The following is a 17767-nucleotide window of genomic DNA, read 5'->3' on the forward strand; positions in this document are numbered from 1 at the left end:
TAGATCACGAAACGTTGAGGAAATTCAAAAGTATCATTCCCAAGTTTGCAAAATTCTAAAATGGAATGTTCCAATAATTTTTTTTTTTACTGGATGTTCAGGGAACATTCAGAAATAGAGTTTTCATATCTCTATGTGAATGTTAGCAAAACGCTCTTAGAATCTTTTTTTTGTTAGTTGGAAATAAATTTGCATTTTATTTACCTAGCTTTCACAGCATCATCATTTACTATTGGTAATTGCAACAAAACACAGTGAGAGTATCACTCCCGGCAGAAGCAATTAGCTAGATTACACAAGTCATTAATTTTGCAGAGAACCTTTGCCCTCAAATTTCACAAATATGTGTATCAAACTGTGCAAATTGCTTGATGAAATTGGATGTAACAGGCAATCAAGCAAATAAAAACAAACAGCGCTGCAAGCAACGCTTGGCGAAACGTGGCGAACGACACGAGAAATCGATCCATTCAAGACCCACAAGACCTCCAAATGTGGTTCCTCAAACTCAAATATAGAAGTTCAAACACACATGTATATTTTGTCTGACTCGCTCAAAGAAGTTTCGATCCACAGCACTGGCACAACCATACGTATAGAGAGCCAAAAGAGTTTTGGAGAGGAGCTAGTATCTGAAACTATGATGAATGGATGCAGTTTGTGATTGGCATACCTGATGCGTCCCAGTGCAGTCCTCCGGGGCTGGCTGCCAGGCGCCGCCGTTTCCTCACGCTCACGCCGCCATGACAGGAGTCTCTGGTGGGCTTGGGCAGAGGAGTTGAGGTGGTCCGCAGGGGCGATGAGGAGTGAGGGGAGGCTGAAACTGGCAGGATTGGAGAGGGTGGCAATAGATGGGTTTTCCTCTCCTGGCACTGGCTCAGATGACTAGACTCGTTCTCCGGGGGCCTGTGGAACAAAAGAGATTTCATTTCTGCTGTCACTCCACTATAATTAGCTGTCATAGCGTGATGTTTTCATGATCACAATTGAGCTCCCCCGTACCGCACAGCGTGTCATAACGCCAGTGAAAAACGCAGGTTTTTTTCCATACCAATCAACGTTGAGAAAATTACAGCTTTAGCTGGATGTCAGAAAAAGCAGGGAATTAAACATGTGTGAGAACAAAATGATGGAATATTTTCAAGCGGTATAGGCAATATCATGTGCACAATTAAATCTTAGTTTGAGAACATTCTATTCTCAAGACGCATTAAAAAATAAAAATAAATTTGGAAGATAAAATATATATCAGTGCAATAATACATTTAGTAGAAGCCTCAATAAAATAAAAAATAGCTGTAAAAAATTAACAAACACCAATTTGATTAAAAACACCCTTTTTTCTGTTTAGGAATATACAGTACCTGGAATCTGGAAGGGTATAGCTTTGGCTTTTCCTTGATCCTCTCGTGTGAGATCCTGATTTTTTTCTTCTAAACAAAAACTCAACAATCCGTTCCATTGCAAGCATGATGTCCTCATGGACTTCTTCTCTTCATGTAAAACAAGTTATTAAAGATTTTCCGTTTGATTCCGTGTGAGCCACGAGCAGCATATTAATTCTGAATGCACCTGCAAGATCTAACGCCACCGTTTTTTGCCCAGGACTTCCCGTAGCTAAAGCCTTTTTATAGTCAAATCAACAACGTAATCGCTCTAGGGTAAAAAGAAGGCCCCTGGTTAAAAAACAAAAAAAGAAGCAGCCCACTGAGTGCTCAGCGCCCGGCATAAATATTAAATTGCACCTTCAGCTAAAGTGTGCCAGCCGCACACACAAAAGCCATATCAGTCTGTCAAGAGTCAAGTGTAGCGCATATCTGATGGTAGAGTTGAGTTGGCTATGTTGCTTTTGTGAGGCTTGATTAACTGTAGCAAGTTAAGAGAGGTTTCCAGTGAATGCTTTGTTTCCACTGAGAGATGTAATAACACCATCGCAGTATGGAACCCGGCTTTTTGTTTTTAATAAATGGCTCTGCTAAGGCTTATGAATGTAGCCTGATTACATAAAGTTGGATGGCAGTGTGTGTGTTTTTTTTTCGACCCCAGGCAGGATTAAAGCAATATTAACTGGTCTTAGTCATTGTATGCATTGCATTTGTGTGCCTAGTTTGCAGCGTATGGTTTTGGGTGTTCTGATGATTCAGTTTTTGTTGAGACTAGTGCTGCATAAAAGGTAGCTGAGAAGACATGATTGGTTTTGATTGGCTATTGAAACCACAAGAGCCAGAGTGATTCAACATGTAGTAGGTTGGCTCGTACTGTCAGTGTAATTCTCTCTTCTCTGCACAGCTCTTAGTTTCGAAATGCATTCAAAAGTGTGTATACAAAAAACAAGCATGTTTAATAGGACTCTCAAAAGTAATCAGATGTTGTTAAATATGGAGTGAAATGTTTATTGAGAACTAAGAGTCATTTAAATGTCAATCACAATCTGTACAAATTAGTACATACTCACGTATATTTTTTAAATAAATGATTTGCAGATGTCTGGCTATGTCAGACTGTTCTGCTAACTAGAAGGTCCAAACACTGACTTGTAAAAACAATGAATAAACAATGACATCATGTGGTCAATACACAAATTGCAGTCTACCAACTGCACTCAGTCAAACATAAAGATTTTTTTTTCTTGAACAGTTGAAAACAAAATGTTTTACTATATATATTATATAATATTTGTATGTATATATTGATTTTACATTAATTTGGTAATTCAAATTGTAAATATATTTATGATTTTAATGTTCAGTAAGGCTTTTTTTTCCTTGCCAATTTCGAATTGATTGTGCATTATTATTAGTTATTGCAAGCTACTTAGCAAATAAATAAGCAAAATGGATATTTGAGCTGGAATTTTTTAATGTGTAAGACGAAAGATACCACAGAATGATACGAGAGACTTGGAATGTGCAAAATGTGAAGGTAACTGGCTGTCAATACTCAATTATACAGTTTAGTGGTCATTACACACACACACAAAATATAATCGGGTATTCCAAAGAGCTGTGTAATAATTAAATAGGTGATTATGATAGGTATATTTGCATGTCCATAAGATAATAAAGCAAGACACAGCTAACCAAGCTAACAGTCTAAGCACACAGACATAAGATTTCTGGTTGGATATGAAAATTATCTTCAACTGAAACGCCTACTCTAAAATGCCATCAAACTGGTCTGTAACAAAGCAACAGGAACTAGCATGTCTTAAAATTCTCTCACAAACACTTTACCTGGATTCTTTGTGTGTGTCTCCATTGTCGTTCTCATGGGAGGGTGTCAGCATGCAGCAAACTGAATCCCGGCTCCTGGGTAACAGAGTGGAGGGCATACACAGCCATGTCTCCAGATCAGAGAATTTTGAGTAGCTCAGCATCTCTAAAACACTGAAAAACAGGAATACGATAATCATTCAGTTTTGCCTAATTAAACCTATAAAACAGAACTAATAATAAAATATTTTTAGTTTTTTATTATATATATTAATTTTTTTCATAACATGAATATAATTAATATATACATATAGCGCTTACAGTACCTGTCCTCTCCCATTCCAGGGATTTCATATTTCTCATTAGCTGTGAGGCAACCATATGGTGTTTGTGATTCCTGTGGAGCCAGCAGGCAACTTTTCTCGGTCTCATAAGACATCTTGAGCCATTTCTGAGCACACAAAAAAATAGTACAACCTGTTAGTGTACTGTATGCTTATCATGGCAGGTTTTCTTCTGCAACACTAATGAAGCCAAATTACACAGAAGCCAAATCCAGAAGCTAATGTTTTGGACCTGAGGTCACTTCTCAGCAAAGGTCCCTGCTGGCGGTGCCAAACAGAGGCTGAATGAATAATCAAGCCTGCAGTGCACACATTACTAATGCCCATTCAGCATAGCCTACTATCTGGCTGACATGTTTTAGTAGCCAGTGAGAGCAGGTCTAGTTGTCACATGGTGGAGCTGTCAAACAGGTTATATCCCAGTAACTATGGTTTAATACTAAATGTGAATTCTGCCCTGTCCTAATCCCTGTCATGAACATATAAATATGTAAATATTAATTAAAATATTACATTATAAAAAAAACTAAAGAATATTAATCTATGATATGAACTAAGTTTAATGTTGCGCTGATGCTGCATTTCATTTACAAAAGCAGCGACTATGATACTGATGAGCCGACTATGATACTGTTTACATTTTGTACCAAAACCAAATGATAGCCTACAAGATATTTTAATGTTACCTTTTACATTTAGCTGTTTCCTGTTACTGTTTACATTAAAAGGAAACCTTTATGGGTTATTTAATGGCAGGTTCCATTGTGGCAACTGTGACAGCATTTCCTGCTATTGGGGCATGTTGTCAAAGGAACATAATTATTAATAAATGATCAGAAACGTTTTTATCCTGCATGGCAGTAACATGGCAGGAATGTTCAATGGATTTTTGTAGCCTAGACTTTAATGAGTGACTAAACATAAAGTCGACTCTCAAAAATAAACAATCATGATTCACTACCTTAATCACTACAGAAATTACTTTAAACAAATTAGCTTTAGCATAGGTGTGGCTCCGAAATAGCTTTAAGATCTTCTCACATTTTTACCATCACAACACAGTTCATATCCCACATGCATCCATCTTTAATTACTCCTCTTCCCAACACTCCACCTACACTGCAAACACTTCAGTTGCGATGTACACTGTAAAGTTTACACATTTTCACGTCCAGGGCAGACAGCTTCATTGAATATGAATACTCGTTTGGAAAAGGAGGGAATGTACCTCTTTGTTCTCCGGATCTGGACTCAAGGAACCGCGGCGGATCCTCAGAACATCTGCATCCTCTTCCCGTAAAAACCTGAAACTAGACTCAAAACTTCCCGTTACGTGTCTTCCACTCAGGCGTAGCCTACTGAAAAGTCGAACTTCTGCGACTGCATGTAGGAAGAAAAGCAAAAGATTTTTTACAAAACTCACCAAATATGATCTCTGTTCGCCATCAGGAAGTGAAGAAACCCTGTCATCTGCTTCGAAGATACTCTTTCATCTCTGTTCAATATAGACTGTTCCACGGAGTAATGTTTTGATAGCCTATGTTTTGCTAACGAGTGTATGTATGGACGTAAAAATGTCGATTTTCTTTAAAAACCCGTCCTGTTCAGATTTCTTGTACTTGTCTGTGTAAGATAAGACAGGAAATATTTATGTAGTTATCCAGGAAAATGAGGGACTGCAATTATCTCACATAAACAGTTCTTCATCTTCATGTTGATGTAACCAAAGAACATCTCAGCTATCATCTCACCAGAGCACATGATGATAGCCTCAATTATATAAACCATTCCGTTTTTGTTGCCTATATGAAGAATATGTAACACTGTTAATCCATCTATAAATCCACTGTAAAAATAAAAAATAAAAATAAAAAGTTAAGTAAACTAAAACGTGCTGTGGTAGGACTAACTTCAATTGAATGGTTTAATTAAAGTAGCCTAAATTGAAGTCAAAATTATTATATTAAAACTATATGCTAATTGTATTGTAAATTATATTATTAAATAGCCTATTATTATTAAATATTTAAGAAATATCATGATTCACTGAATCACTGTATAAAAAAATATTTTTCTAAGTTGGATAAACCATGATTATTGGAACTGATCAAATAAATATCCAAATAGCCTATGATTTAAAGGTGCAGTAAGAGATTTCTGAGAAGCGCTGTTGAAAATGGATTGGAAAAAGCACAACACCCTAGTAGCCAATCGGCAGTAGGGGGCGTGTCCACTCATGATCGGGGAGGAGAGTGAACAAGTGGGAGATTTGAAGAAAGACTGTAGAAAGAGAGATGGCGGAGAGACATTACAACAACAAAAAAACGGTCAGAGGAATATCTCTGAAAAAAGGGTTATGATCAGGCAAGAGACCTGATTGGGAGGCCTGAAAATAGACTTCAAAGTTGCGTTGTTTCTGATCTATTGATTTCGCTTAATTTCACTCATACTGTTTTTGTTAATTTTTTGTTCCTTCCCTGTTGTTCGATCGTCATCTTACACTTTATTTTTTGAGAAGCATTATTTTGCGTCGTGGCGCTTGTGAACTCACGTCAGAGGCCCACACAAAAGAAAATGAATAGTTGAACAAAAAGTATTCTCGTCACTTGATAAACTTAAGGTTGAGCCACTCACTTGGACTATTTTAACGATGTTTTTACTAACTTTTCTGGGCCGGCAGAATTAAAGTACATAGATGCCTATGAGGGAGTGAGACAGCTCTCCGATTTCATCAAAAACATCTTAATTTGTGTTCCAAAGATGAACGAAAGTCTTACGGGGTTAGAACAACAGTAATTACTGACACAATTTTTGGGTGAACTTACCCTTTAAGATGTTGTCTTATTTAAAATTTTACAGTTTGTATCTCAGGAACATTACACTCAAGGTCAGGTATGCCTTTTAGATAAAGATGGTGAGATGATGCTTTTACCGAGACACTTGAGTATGTCACCTATTTCAATATTTTCCCCCATAAATTAAACCCACTCACTCCCTGTGAATATTTTTTTCCCCCATGTTAGTCACTAAAAAGACCACATGAGGGAGCTTTAACCCCTGCATTTCTTCAGAGACTGAAACCCGCCTTATGAAACCAGTTGAAGACTTTTCAGCAGACATGATGATAAATGATTTTCTGAGAAACTCCTTGCTAAACTCCATCATGTTCTACACAGATCTCAATGCAGATGAGCGAGAGTCCAAGCACAGCACCCAGGAGTGGGGAAAAGATGAAAGAGGCAGAGAACATTGAACATCTGTCTGTAATTGACGGCATGGCCAGGGAATCTAGGGGAGTGTGTGGCCTTGCAGCTGTGGTGCAGGGATTTGTTTTTGTTCCTTGGATACTGTGGCACCCTGGTGGCCCAGAAACTGACCCACCACAGGGACGATTCCAAAGGATACGTGCAGTCAGTATGTAGAGGGTTAAATATCAAGGTTGTATTTAAAGGAAGAGAAACGTATTGAAGAAATACTTCATTTCAGTCTGGTACGTATGCTTCATGACATGGTAAGTTTCTTCTTCAGCTTCTCAGTTTGTGAAGCTTTTTTCTTTATGCATTAAAATTTCTGCATGACTATAGTGAACTGGTAAATAATTTATATGGTAAATAGCTACTTAAATCTGTCCATATGCACACTATCGTTCAAAGGTTTTGTGGCAGGATTTTTTAAATGTTTTTGAAAGAAGTCTCTTATGCTCACCAAAGCTGCATTGATCAAAAACACAGTAAAAACAGTAATATTGTGAAATATTATTTCAATTTTAAAATAACTGTTTATATTTTAATATATTTTAAAAAGCAATTTAGTCTTGTGATGGCAAAGATTCATTTTCAGCACATGATGATCCTTCAGGATCCTTCAGAAATCATTCTGATTTAGTGCTAAAGTAACAATTTGATTATTAGTATATTGAAAACTGCTTTGCTGCTTAATATGCCTATTTTTGTGAATAACTATCATATGTTTTTTTTTCGGATTTATTGATGAATAGAAAAAAAAAATTGGAAACATTATCAATGTCTTTACTGACATAATTGAATCATTGCTGAATAAAAGTATTATTATGATTTTTATTTTAAATACTGACCACAAACGTTTGAACAGTTCTGTATGAAGTTCTTATTAAAAATAATAATAATAATAATTTTTTTAAAGATCATAATTGCCTATATTTTTAGGATATGACTCCTGGGGAAAACCGAAGCATTAAAGCAATAAACATAAATCATGAAATTGCAATATAGTACAGTATCATACAATACAATAAACATAACTATATAGAAATAAACATACTCTCAATCTACATTTATTTATTCATTTAACAGATAGCCTACTTTTGTCCAATGCAAATCCAAAATATTATTGAACTCATATTTGCTATAGTGCAACATAAAAAAATGCTTGTTGCAGAAGAAATGTAGGCCTACATGAATGACTGATCAAGTGAATAGATAGAAATGATCAATAATGAAAAAAGATATTGACATGGATGGACGAATGAATATGATAGTTCACTTAATCTAAAGATCTAAACAGTTACATTAACAATTCTGTTTTGTAATTTTTGACCATAGAAATGCTGCTACGAACTGAATTGTCAGTAAAGAGCCAGAGGAACCAGAAAAGAACCAGACAAAAGTGAAGCATCCAAGCAGCTTTCACTGGACCATGAGCTCTGATCAATCTACGCTGAGGGGTTCAGCCCTGGTTAATGGAGTAGAGCTGACGACAGCCACTGGAGGAGCGGAGGGGTCCTGCTCTCGCTGTACTCTTCCTTTCGGTGTGGTTCTCCTGATCATTGGCATTGCAGTCACAGCGGTAGCCTACAGTTTCAGCACCCACGGATCGACCATCTCCATTCTGGGACTTCTGCTCCTCATCAGTGGACTGTTGCTTCTGGGCTTCAGTGCGGTGTGCATGAGATGCAGAAAGAGAAGAAAAATGGACAGATCGTGGGAGAGTCAGACTGACCTGGTAGAGAGTCGGAGGAATAGCTTTGATTAAAAAATGCTTCGGATTAACTGAACATGAGTACATTTGAATCCAGTTGTCATTAAAATTCAAATTTCTGATTACATTTATTTAAAAAAAAAAGTAAAAATTTCTTTTTTCAGAGTTTCGAGTTTTAACAGAATCAGATTGACCCAGAGCACATATTCATACACGCAATAAATACCCAGATTTGCATTAAACTGTACGATTCGCATGAAATACTTTTGGGTTTAAAAAGACCTACGAATGGAAATATTGGTGATTTTAAATCACAATGCATTAAAACCAAAGCAGCACATTCATTGAGATTCTAGACAGATTTGCCCTGTGTCATGTGTGGTTTGCATGGCCCCACCTGTGACCTTTTTTAAGACCTCAGATATTCTTTTTTTTTTTTTTTTTTTCATCTGGTACGTTTACAGTATAATCCTTGTCAAACTATAAAACTTTGAGCAGGTGGTATATGTGCTAGTGTTCACTGCTGTAAGCTGTCATAGATGCTTATGGACAGATCAAGACATAAATAGACAGATGTTGCAAACCCAGATTAAAAGAAGAAAAGCACTCTACTTTCTCGTCCATTAACACGAATGTCAAACAATACTGTACCCTTGGATAACCTTTGCGTATACCACCAAATATAAAAGTTTCATTTTTATTGTTGAGACGTGATAGAATGGCTTATTGCAAATATCATTTAATCTTTTATGTCACTTTTGTAGTGTATATTATATGGGCTACATATATCTAATATGCCTCAACAATATATGTGTGCACAAACACACACACACACACACACACACACACACACACACACACACACACACACACACACACACACACACAAATGTATGAAATATGCCACAAAAAAACCTTAGTTTTATTTATATTGTTGAGACTTTTTAATATTTTTTGTCACTTTTGTAGTGTCCATTTTTGCGAATTACTATGTGTAGGCCTATATGTGTGTGTATTCAGTTAACATTGTGTTTATATATAGCCTATTACTTTTGAAAGTAATGTGTTACAATATTAGCCTACTTTATTCCCTAAAAATAAACTAATCTCATTACTTATTAGGCTACTTTTTATGGAAAATAATGCATTGGGCTTGCTTGTTTGTGTTTTAGTAAAAAAAAAAAAAAAAAAAAAAAAAATATATATATATATATATAAAGGCCCTTTCACACCAAAAGTGAAATTAGCATCAGGCTGAAGGATATTCGGGGTCCTTAATTATGGACTTTATTTCATTATTTCAATTGCTGTTGGAGCATAAACAACATCTACAAATTTACAACGCTCAAAGCTTCAATAATCGCTTCTTCTTTTTTTTTCTTCTTTTTTTTTTTTTTTACAACAAACGGCTGGAACTACAACGAGATTCTTCCCGCGTTGGTGACATCACAAACACTAATTTACACAAACCTTGCCCCTGGGAACACGCAAAGGGGGTGAGGAGGTCACGTTGGTTTGCTTTAGAGAAGAGGTTTTCACTTTGTGTTTTTTTACACACTGGAAAAAAGTTTGTCCTAAAGGCTGAAGAATTTAGAGAAGTTATGTAGCCTATTTTAACACTTTTCCTGAACATTATAACCTCAACGTTGGATCACAACTTGTAAGTATGTCTTATTTGTTTGTGTTTTTTTATTAAAAGTTCCAATTATACGTTTTATGTAGTTGCTAAGCTATGATGTAAATGAAGGGCAAAGCTTTGCCTCTGTGCTAGCCTAGCATTACAATATATTAGTGTTTACTTCAGCTTAGTTTGAAGCTTTTGTTCGACTGTTCACCGGTCCCTGGCTGTTTGTATTACCATAGTTTTGGTATGAACGAATATGATTAGTTAGTGGATATGGATAACATAAGGGGAGAAAAAAACATAGGCCTACGCTACGCCTATCACTCGACGTCCTGCGAAATCTGTGCTTGCAAAGTCCGTAGGCCTACTTAAAATCCGGACAGCACGATCTTGTTCGTTAACATTGTCAGGGTCTAAACCTGGCTCGAAATTATTTGAAATTGACACCATCGTTGATACAAAAGTGTTTTATTATAATTACATTTAAAAATAAAATAAAAACCCATAAAAAAAAATGAGTGCAAAATGCCACAAAAATTAAAATACCTCCAAAAGCAGTAATAAATCTGCTTTTTGGCATCTGTTTTCACAGTCCATTTATGATGACATAAAACAGCTGTTTCTTAGACTCTTTCAGCCAACTCTGTCCCAAACACTAGAAGTATGCCTTACATTAAATAATTATATTATGATCATGAATGCAGATTGTTTTTTTTAATGAAACTCTACTGAATGACACAAATAATGAAAAATACATAAAAATTATGAATGCCAAATGCTAAAAAAAAAATGTTATACTTAATAAAGTTATTAAATATACTTAAGTTATATTTTCCCAAATTACCTTCAAAAACAACATTAGTAGCCTATGCTTTTTGGCTTCGGTGTATTGTCATGTCCATTTATAAAGACATAAAATAACTAGTATCCACTTTTAATTAACACTGTCTCAAACTCTTATTATGCTTTAAATGCAAAATAAAAATAATTAAAAATGATTATTATGTGAAAAATTTCTTGAATAAACAAAACAAAAAATCATATTCCCCCATATTCCATTTTCCGAAAATGCCTCCACGAGTCCACACATTAAATCTGCTTTTTGGCTTGAGTGTTATGTCACGGTCCATTATAATGACATAACTAAAAGTCGTTCATTACACAATACTCAGTGAAATCCCACATTGACGTGTTTCTGGCGAAAGGACACGAGGTGGGGCATGCTAAAAATTCAACTCCACCCTTTCACCGCTTCTAATTTGGCCAAATCCATCTTGCAATGTGCAGTTGGCAAAATTAAAATGGCAGCTTAAGCTATTAAAGTGAGCAGCTTTTAATCATTGGCTGCAGGAATTTAAGGTTGGTGGGATAGAAGGGGAGGGATTAAAGTCTTTGAACGGCAGAGCGACATCTCCACTCTGATCTCTGCACAGGGCCCTGCTGGTGCTCGTCGGGGGTATCCCTGCTACTGCACGCCTAGCCTGAAGAGCCCGAGTCCATGGTGCCCACGTTTCTCTCAGAGCGCGGAGTCAGGGATGCAGCGTCGCCATGGGTCTCATGGAGTTTTACCTGGAGATTGATCCAGTCACTCTAAACCTCATCATCCTCATCGCCAGCTACGTGATCTTGCTTCTGGTCTTTCTCATCTCTTGCATCCTGTACGACTGCCGGGGGAAAGACCCTACCAAGGAGTACGTCTCCGAGCCCCCCGCCCCGCAGCAACAGTCTCCCATCCGGCTCGTGGTGATGCAGAACTCCCCGGCCTCATCGCGTTACAATGAGCAGAACAACACCGCTTCCTCTAACTTCGCACATATGACCCCTGACATCATGCGCGAGAAGAGGAGCACGCTGGTCTGACGCATCCAGAGTTAATTTCTCGCATATTCAAACCTCTAGAAGTTAATGAATGCTAAAATTTAAACCTCATTTGAACTGAAACAGGTAAGAAACAATTCCTTCTCACTGACCTGAATACATGACCCATTTAACGCTCATTGAATTTTTATTTGTCCAAGGCGATGCAATTTATACTATTTCTGCATATGATTTATAATATGAAATGTTTTGTTTGTTTCTTTAATAAGGATACTAAAATCAAGGCATGTTTACTGACATTATTCAGTCTATACATTATTCAGTATGCAAACAATACTCACAGACATATTCCTTTTCCAGGTAGATTGTCAAAGTGGATGACAAGATGAATTCTTTAGAATTTATAACCATTAACAGGAAGAAGGCATCTGGTTGCACAGGGATTAACTTCAGCAACATCAAGTGTCTGTGCTATTGCATCATCATCCGAGTAAACATACAAACCAAAATGGTCGTAGTGACGCCAGTGTTTTACGCACGATGGTCTTTACTTTATCCAGATAAGATGGTTATGTAAATATGATATTGTGTAAAATGTAATTGAATGGCGAAATGCGAAGGGGGGGAATTGTAATGGTCATTTTACATCGATTCCTCTTTGATAGGTCAAATGTCACAACTGTAGCTTATGTTGTGATTTTAATTTAATGCTAAGAGAAGGACTACATACATGCACTAAACCATTCAATACACAGTATCTGCTCTTTTGTGTGCAGATAGATAGATAGATATATAGATAGATAGATAGATAGATAGGTAGATAGATAGATAGATAGATAGATAGATAGATAGATAGATAGATAGATAGATAGATAGATAGATAGATAGATAGATAGATAGATAGATAGATAGATCATTTTATATTGCCAATAGCCAGAGAACATGATTTTGACAGACTAATAAACTACAGCACACCTACAGGTGTATCATGTCTACGATATTGTCATTGCTCTAAGTTGATGAGTAGACACGTCTAGAATTGATATAAAATAACAGCAATATAGCCTAAATATCATTATGATCTGGAAAACAAGTCTTAATGTTAATCAAAAAAAGGACCAGTGCTAGTTTTTTCTCAGATAATAGTTTTATGATTCACCCATTAAAGACAACCAAACAAACCATTAACATTTTTCAATTAATGTTAGATTTGAAATGAGAGTTTTTACATTTTTATTTTGTTTGCACAGTCATATAAATACAGTATGATGTTTTAGCACCTCTGTCATTGGTGATGTCAATCTGGGCTGTTCATGTGCATTGCTGCTGTAACATGATATGAATTTTCCTGCTCATAACTTGTTGATTTCCTCATTTCTAAATGATATCTTTGTCTATAGAACTAGTTACTGTGAAATACACTGCCAAGAACAAACTATATGTGAAATAACAAGTTTGCTGTGGTCAACACTGCAAGAAATGCTTATATGAATGTCTATAAACATATTTTTTGCAATCTGTTTTTCTCTTGATCTCCATATACTGTAGCACCCGTTTAAAGAGACAGCGTTCATCATTAGAGTTTCGTAACGTGACCCTCTGACTTAAAACTGACAACACATCAAACAGCAGTTTGCCACTGAAGGCGAGGTCAATAAAACACCGTCTTTAATGTCTTCTCTTCTCTGTTTCAGAGCATCCATCTGCATTCATTAGTTTATTGTGGACAATTTCATCATGGAAATGGAGTTATTTTATCCTCTGGACACTGGATAGAGGCCAGTAGAAGACACATGTGCATACCGTACCTAAACAGAGCTAATGTCTGGACACGTGTACAGTCACAATGTTGTCTGCCATAAAAATGACGTGATTATGCAGCTTTGTCAAAAGCATAAATGTTGCCCATGTAGTGTACAACACTAAGTATATAACTTATACATTGTGTGTGTGTGTGTGTGTGTGTGTGTGTGTGTGTGTGTGTGTGTGTGTGTGTGTGTGTGTGTGTGTGTGTGTGTGTGTGTGTGTGTGTGTGTGTGTGTGTGTGTGTGTGTGTGTGTGTGTGTGTGTGTGTGTGTGTGTATGTGTGTGTGTGTGTGTAAAGGTATACTATAAAGGATACATATACAATAATTGTTTCACCGTAAAAACAATCAATTCATTTCACACTGATGAATCCACTTGGCTGAATGCAGTTGTTCATAATATCATCAGACGTAAATCATAATCATAATTTTTTCAAAGCAACTTATTTTGCATTGAGTATATACATTCATTACCCAGGAACCAGAAAGTATAATAATAATAATGCTATCATGAACAAACAATGAGCAAAATATTTTTTACAAGGATTTATTAACCTTTGTTAATGTAAGTTAATAAAAATGTTCATGTTAGTTGACAGTGCATTAAGTAATGTTAGATACACTTGAACTTTTGATCTAAAAAATATATTAGTAAATGTTGGCTTCACATTAACCAAGAATAATAAATGCTGTAAAAGTATTGTTCATTGTTTGTTCTTGTAAGCTAAGTAATGTTAAAAAATGAAACCGTATTGAAAAGTCTAAAAATGACGATAATAATAATTGTAGTAATATATATCAATAATTATTATCAATAATTATAATATATCATCTTTTTTGTGTTCATTTAACAAATATATAGATTTTTTTTACCAAATTGTTTGACAATCAAGTGGTAAAAGTGGTGATTGGTTCCTATTTTCACTAATATACAGTAACATACATAAAACTCATGTATTCTCTATTGGTGAATAAAAGCAAATTATAATTTTTTTTAACTTGTGCATGTTTTTTCTTTTCATGTATCAGCATGGTAAGAGCTGTTATAAAAAATCTGTGAATCTGAGCAAATCTTGAATAATTGTAATAATTCCTAAATGAATTTGGAATTTATAGAGAAAGCAGGTCTGTATATCAATCACTTAAGGCTAAAACTGAACACTGGCCCTCAGTCGACCAGGGTCAGGTGTCCTGTGTTGGCCATGATGAGTTGGAGAGGGCAAGCAAGGGTATGAACAGTGGTGGAGGATGTGACCAGTGCAAGGCTTGTAATTCCTGTTGCCTGCCCTTCCTTTCAGATGGATTGCAGCCAGGCTCAATGCAGGCTGGGATTAATGTTAGATCCCAATCTGCTCCCTCTGCATTTACAAATGGCTTTATATAACTCCTAGTCTATTTGATAAATGCCACATAATCCCAGAGGAAGTCATCTGTGTTTGTCTGCTTTAGGCCACACCCAGAAGCAGCACGTACTGGAGGTCTGCTCTGAACACATGTCATTGCAGGAGTGTGTAGTGACCATCATGCTGTGCAAAAAGCTTTAGACAGAGAGAGCTTGACTTCTTGCGTGCATGTCAAAGGGATGTACTGCTTAGCTGCATATTTCTGGAAAGGAATTATTGTCTATATTTCTGTATGGCCTACTTTGTGTTTTACTATTAAATCTCATATCCAGTGTTATCATAATTTTATATATAATTATGATAATATACACTGTATTAACAATTTGAATATTTAAATATTTACATTATATATATATATATATATATATAATGTGATGTATAAATATTCAAATTGTTATACATATATTTAAGTATACTTATCATTCTATAATAATAATGTTTAAAGTATTAAAAGTTATATATATATAATTATTTAAAAAATAAATAAAATGGTTTATATATACATTTAGTATATTTTTTATTTATTTTTTATTATACATTTATTTTAAAATTTTACTTTAAACATTTAAATGTGTTAAAGACGAACATTTTAATTAAATGAATTTTATATATATAGATACACTTTTCAAATAAATATCTGAAATACTGACACATCTGTTGTTGGGGATGACAGTGATGATGATTAGTATAAAAGATGAATACGAATATTTAGCACTGATGACGGAGCATTGACAACATCTGCTTAAAGAGACAAACATGCCTTTTTGGATAGGCATTGCGCTCTAGTGGTACGTTTGAGAATAACAACTATAATTTTTCGATCCTTCAGCATATACCACAGTATTTTTTTGTCATTATTTGACGCCTAATGCAAATCTTTAAAGAAAGACTTCAAATATTTATAATATAACATGTTTATATTTCACTCATTAAACGCAACATCATCTCAGCTTTTCAAAAGCTTTTTATTTTCATTAACAGGGGCCTGTTTCAATAAGGAGGTTCAACCAACTCTGAGTTAAAACTTGAACTCTGAGTTGACTTACCCTGAGATGGGAAACTCTGAGTTTTCAGTTACAGAACAGCTGAAATTAGTTAGTTCAATCAACTCTAAGTTGACTGACTCTGAGTTAAGCGCGTGCACCACAACTATAAAAAGCCATTATCAATGGAGGCCAGATATTATGAGTCACCATGGCAACAGCGCCAAACACAAAGAGGAATTACTACTTCTATACTCTTTGTTACTGTTATACAGTGTTGGGTGTAATTAATTACCAAGTAATTTAAATATTGTCGTTTAATTAAAGGGATTACTCTTAATTCTTCTGTAATTTAAAATAAAATCTGATGTATTATAATTACATTAAAAAGGCTGCATAGACTATAGAACAATTCTGTATAAAACAATAGTGGATTTAACATACATTTTTAAAAGGTAACGTTATATTTTGAATGTAACCTTCTTCCTCTACACACTTTGGTCAATTCAAGAATAATTTGGTCAATTCAAGAATGCAATTGTTTATTGTTAGTTTGAAAGCATTAAAAGTGCAGTTTCTTGTCTCTCCTTGTATTGTTCAAGTGGTTGAGGTTGATATGGGATTTAGTAATTAGTAATAAGTAGACCAATACTTTCTAAAGATAGTAATTATTACATTAATCTAATTACACTGTTGTAGATGTGATTTGTAGTTAGTAGCCTAATTAATAACTATTTTAGAGTAACTTACCCAACAACTGTTATAATATCAGAGGTGACAATGGAAGAACAGTTATTATACCTAATTTGAATTTGCATGTAGGCAAGGTGCAATCATGCAGGCATTAAAAGAATGTGGCAGCAGCTGAAAATGAAATATAAAAACATAATTCAATCAGGTAAGGCTTGAGCATATAATGGGTGTAGCCTGACTTTACAAACATTTGACATATTAAATAACTAAATAGCATCCAGTGTCTAGCAGTGCAGCAGCATTTTTGACTGAGGGAAATCCTGGAGGGACTTCATCAGAGCCAGTCACTCCTGGAGATCCAAGGGCCTTCATAAAATGTAAGAGGTCTACATATGTGTTCTTTTTTTATATAGGGTATTTTTGATATTTCCATTTATTTTACTTTGGGTTGGGTATTTTTGGTTGGTCCCAACAGATTCTGATAATAATATCTAATATCTGTCTTTTGGAGCCTCCTGTCCCAACAGAACCCCAGGCAGTTATACGTTGCCTACTCAATACACCAGAAATTATGACAAATACTAGGCCTATTATAAAGTGTAGTCAACCAAATGCTCATCTTCCCAGGATGATGGGGATGAAGAAACCGTTTCTGCTGCCACTGAGAGGCCAGAGGTAATGTTAATATTAATATAATATTATTATTATTACTTCTGGTGCACAGATGAACACACTTGATTTTCAGTAAATGCCACAGTTTAATTCTGTAGAATTTGTTTAGAACTACATGATGTAACTCTAATCTACTGTATTTTCAGTTCCCAGTTAAAGAGTTATATAGACTTAATCTTATAAAAAAAATTGTGAAAAAACAACAGTAAAAACAGCAATGAATTAATGTACAGAAAGAATGAATGAGGTGTTTAAAC

General features: G+C 35.4%; 2 protein-coding genes across 6 annotated transcripts in view; one reads left to right on the forward strand and one right to left on the reverse strand.

The window, feature by feature from the left end:
- ankfn1a (ankyrin repeat and fibronectin type III domain containing 1a) overlaps positions 1 to 5467 on the reverse strand; it is a 78405-nt gene extending 72938 nt beyond the window's left edge. For 2 of the 3 annotated variants that reach the window (XM_079595491.1, XM_079595489.1), the window contains exons 1-5: positions 4980 to 5467; positions 4785 to 4866; positions 3539 to 3663; positions 3234 to 3386; positions 674 to 906 (exon numbers count right to left, since the gene is read on the reverse strand). In XM_079595491.1, coding sequence (XP_079451617.1) covers positions 674 to 906; positions 3234 to 3386; positions 3539 to 3663; positions 4785 to 4866; positions 4980 to 5026 — 640 coding nt within the window. In that variant the 5' untranslated portion in view covers positions 5027 to 5467. The remainder of the gene's footprint in view (positions 1 to 673; positions 907 to 3233; positions 3387 to 3538; positions 3664 to 4784; positions 4867 to 4979) is intronic. The other variant, XM_079595490.1, reaches the window with a different exon arrangement.
- Positions 5468 to 9926: 4459 nt separating this feature from the next.
- Positions 9927 to 14024, forward strand: smim36 (small integral membrane protein 36). Of its 3 annotated transcripts, none has more exons than XM_079595494.1 (3): positions 9927 to 10176; positions 11570 to 12080; positions 13649 to 14024. In XM_079595494.1, exon 2 carries the CDS (start codon positions 11685 to 11687, stop codon positions 11994 to 11996), a length of 312 nt encoding a protein of 103 aa, XP_079451620.1. In that variant the 5' UTR covers positions 9927 to 10176; positions 11570 to 11684; the 3' UTR covers positions 11997 to 12080; positions 13649 to 14024. The 3 variants fall into 3 exon arrangements, with proteins under 3 accessions (XP_079451620.1, XP_079451618.1, XP_079451619.1); XM_079595492.1 differs by having other exon boundaries at positions 9927 to 10172; XM_079595493.1 differs by lacking the exon at positions 13649 to 14024 and adding an exon at positions 12315 to 12450 and having other exon boundaries at positions 9954 to 10172.
- The last annotated feature ends 3743 nt before the right edge of the window (positions 14025 to 17767 follow it).

The sequence above is a fragment of the Phoxinus phoxinus genome, assembly GCF_949152265.1.
Source record: "Phoxinus phoxinus genome assembly, chromosome: 21".
Classification (NCBI taxonomy): Eukaryota; Metazoa; Chordata; class Actinopteri; order Cypriniformes; family Leuciscidae; genus Phoxinus; species Phoxinus phoxinus.

Bases quoted from the DNA above. Each gene is read 5' to 3' on its own strand.
- smim36 (XM_079595494.1), top strand. From the start codon at position 11,685: ATGGGTCTCATGGAGTTTTACCTGGAGATTGATCCAGTCACTCTAAAC.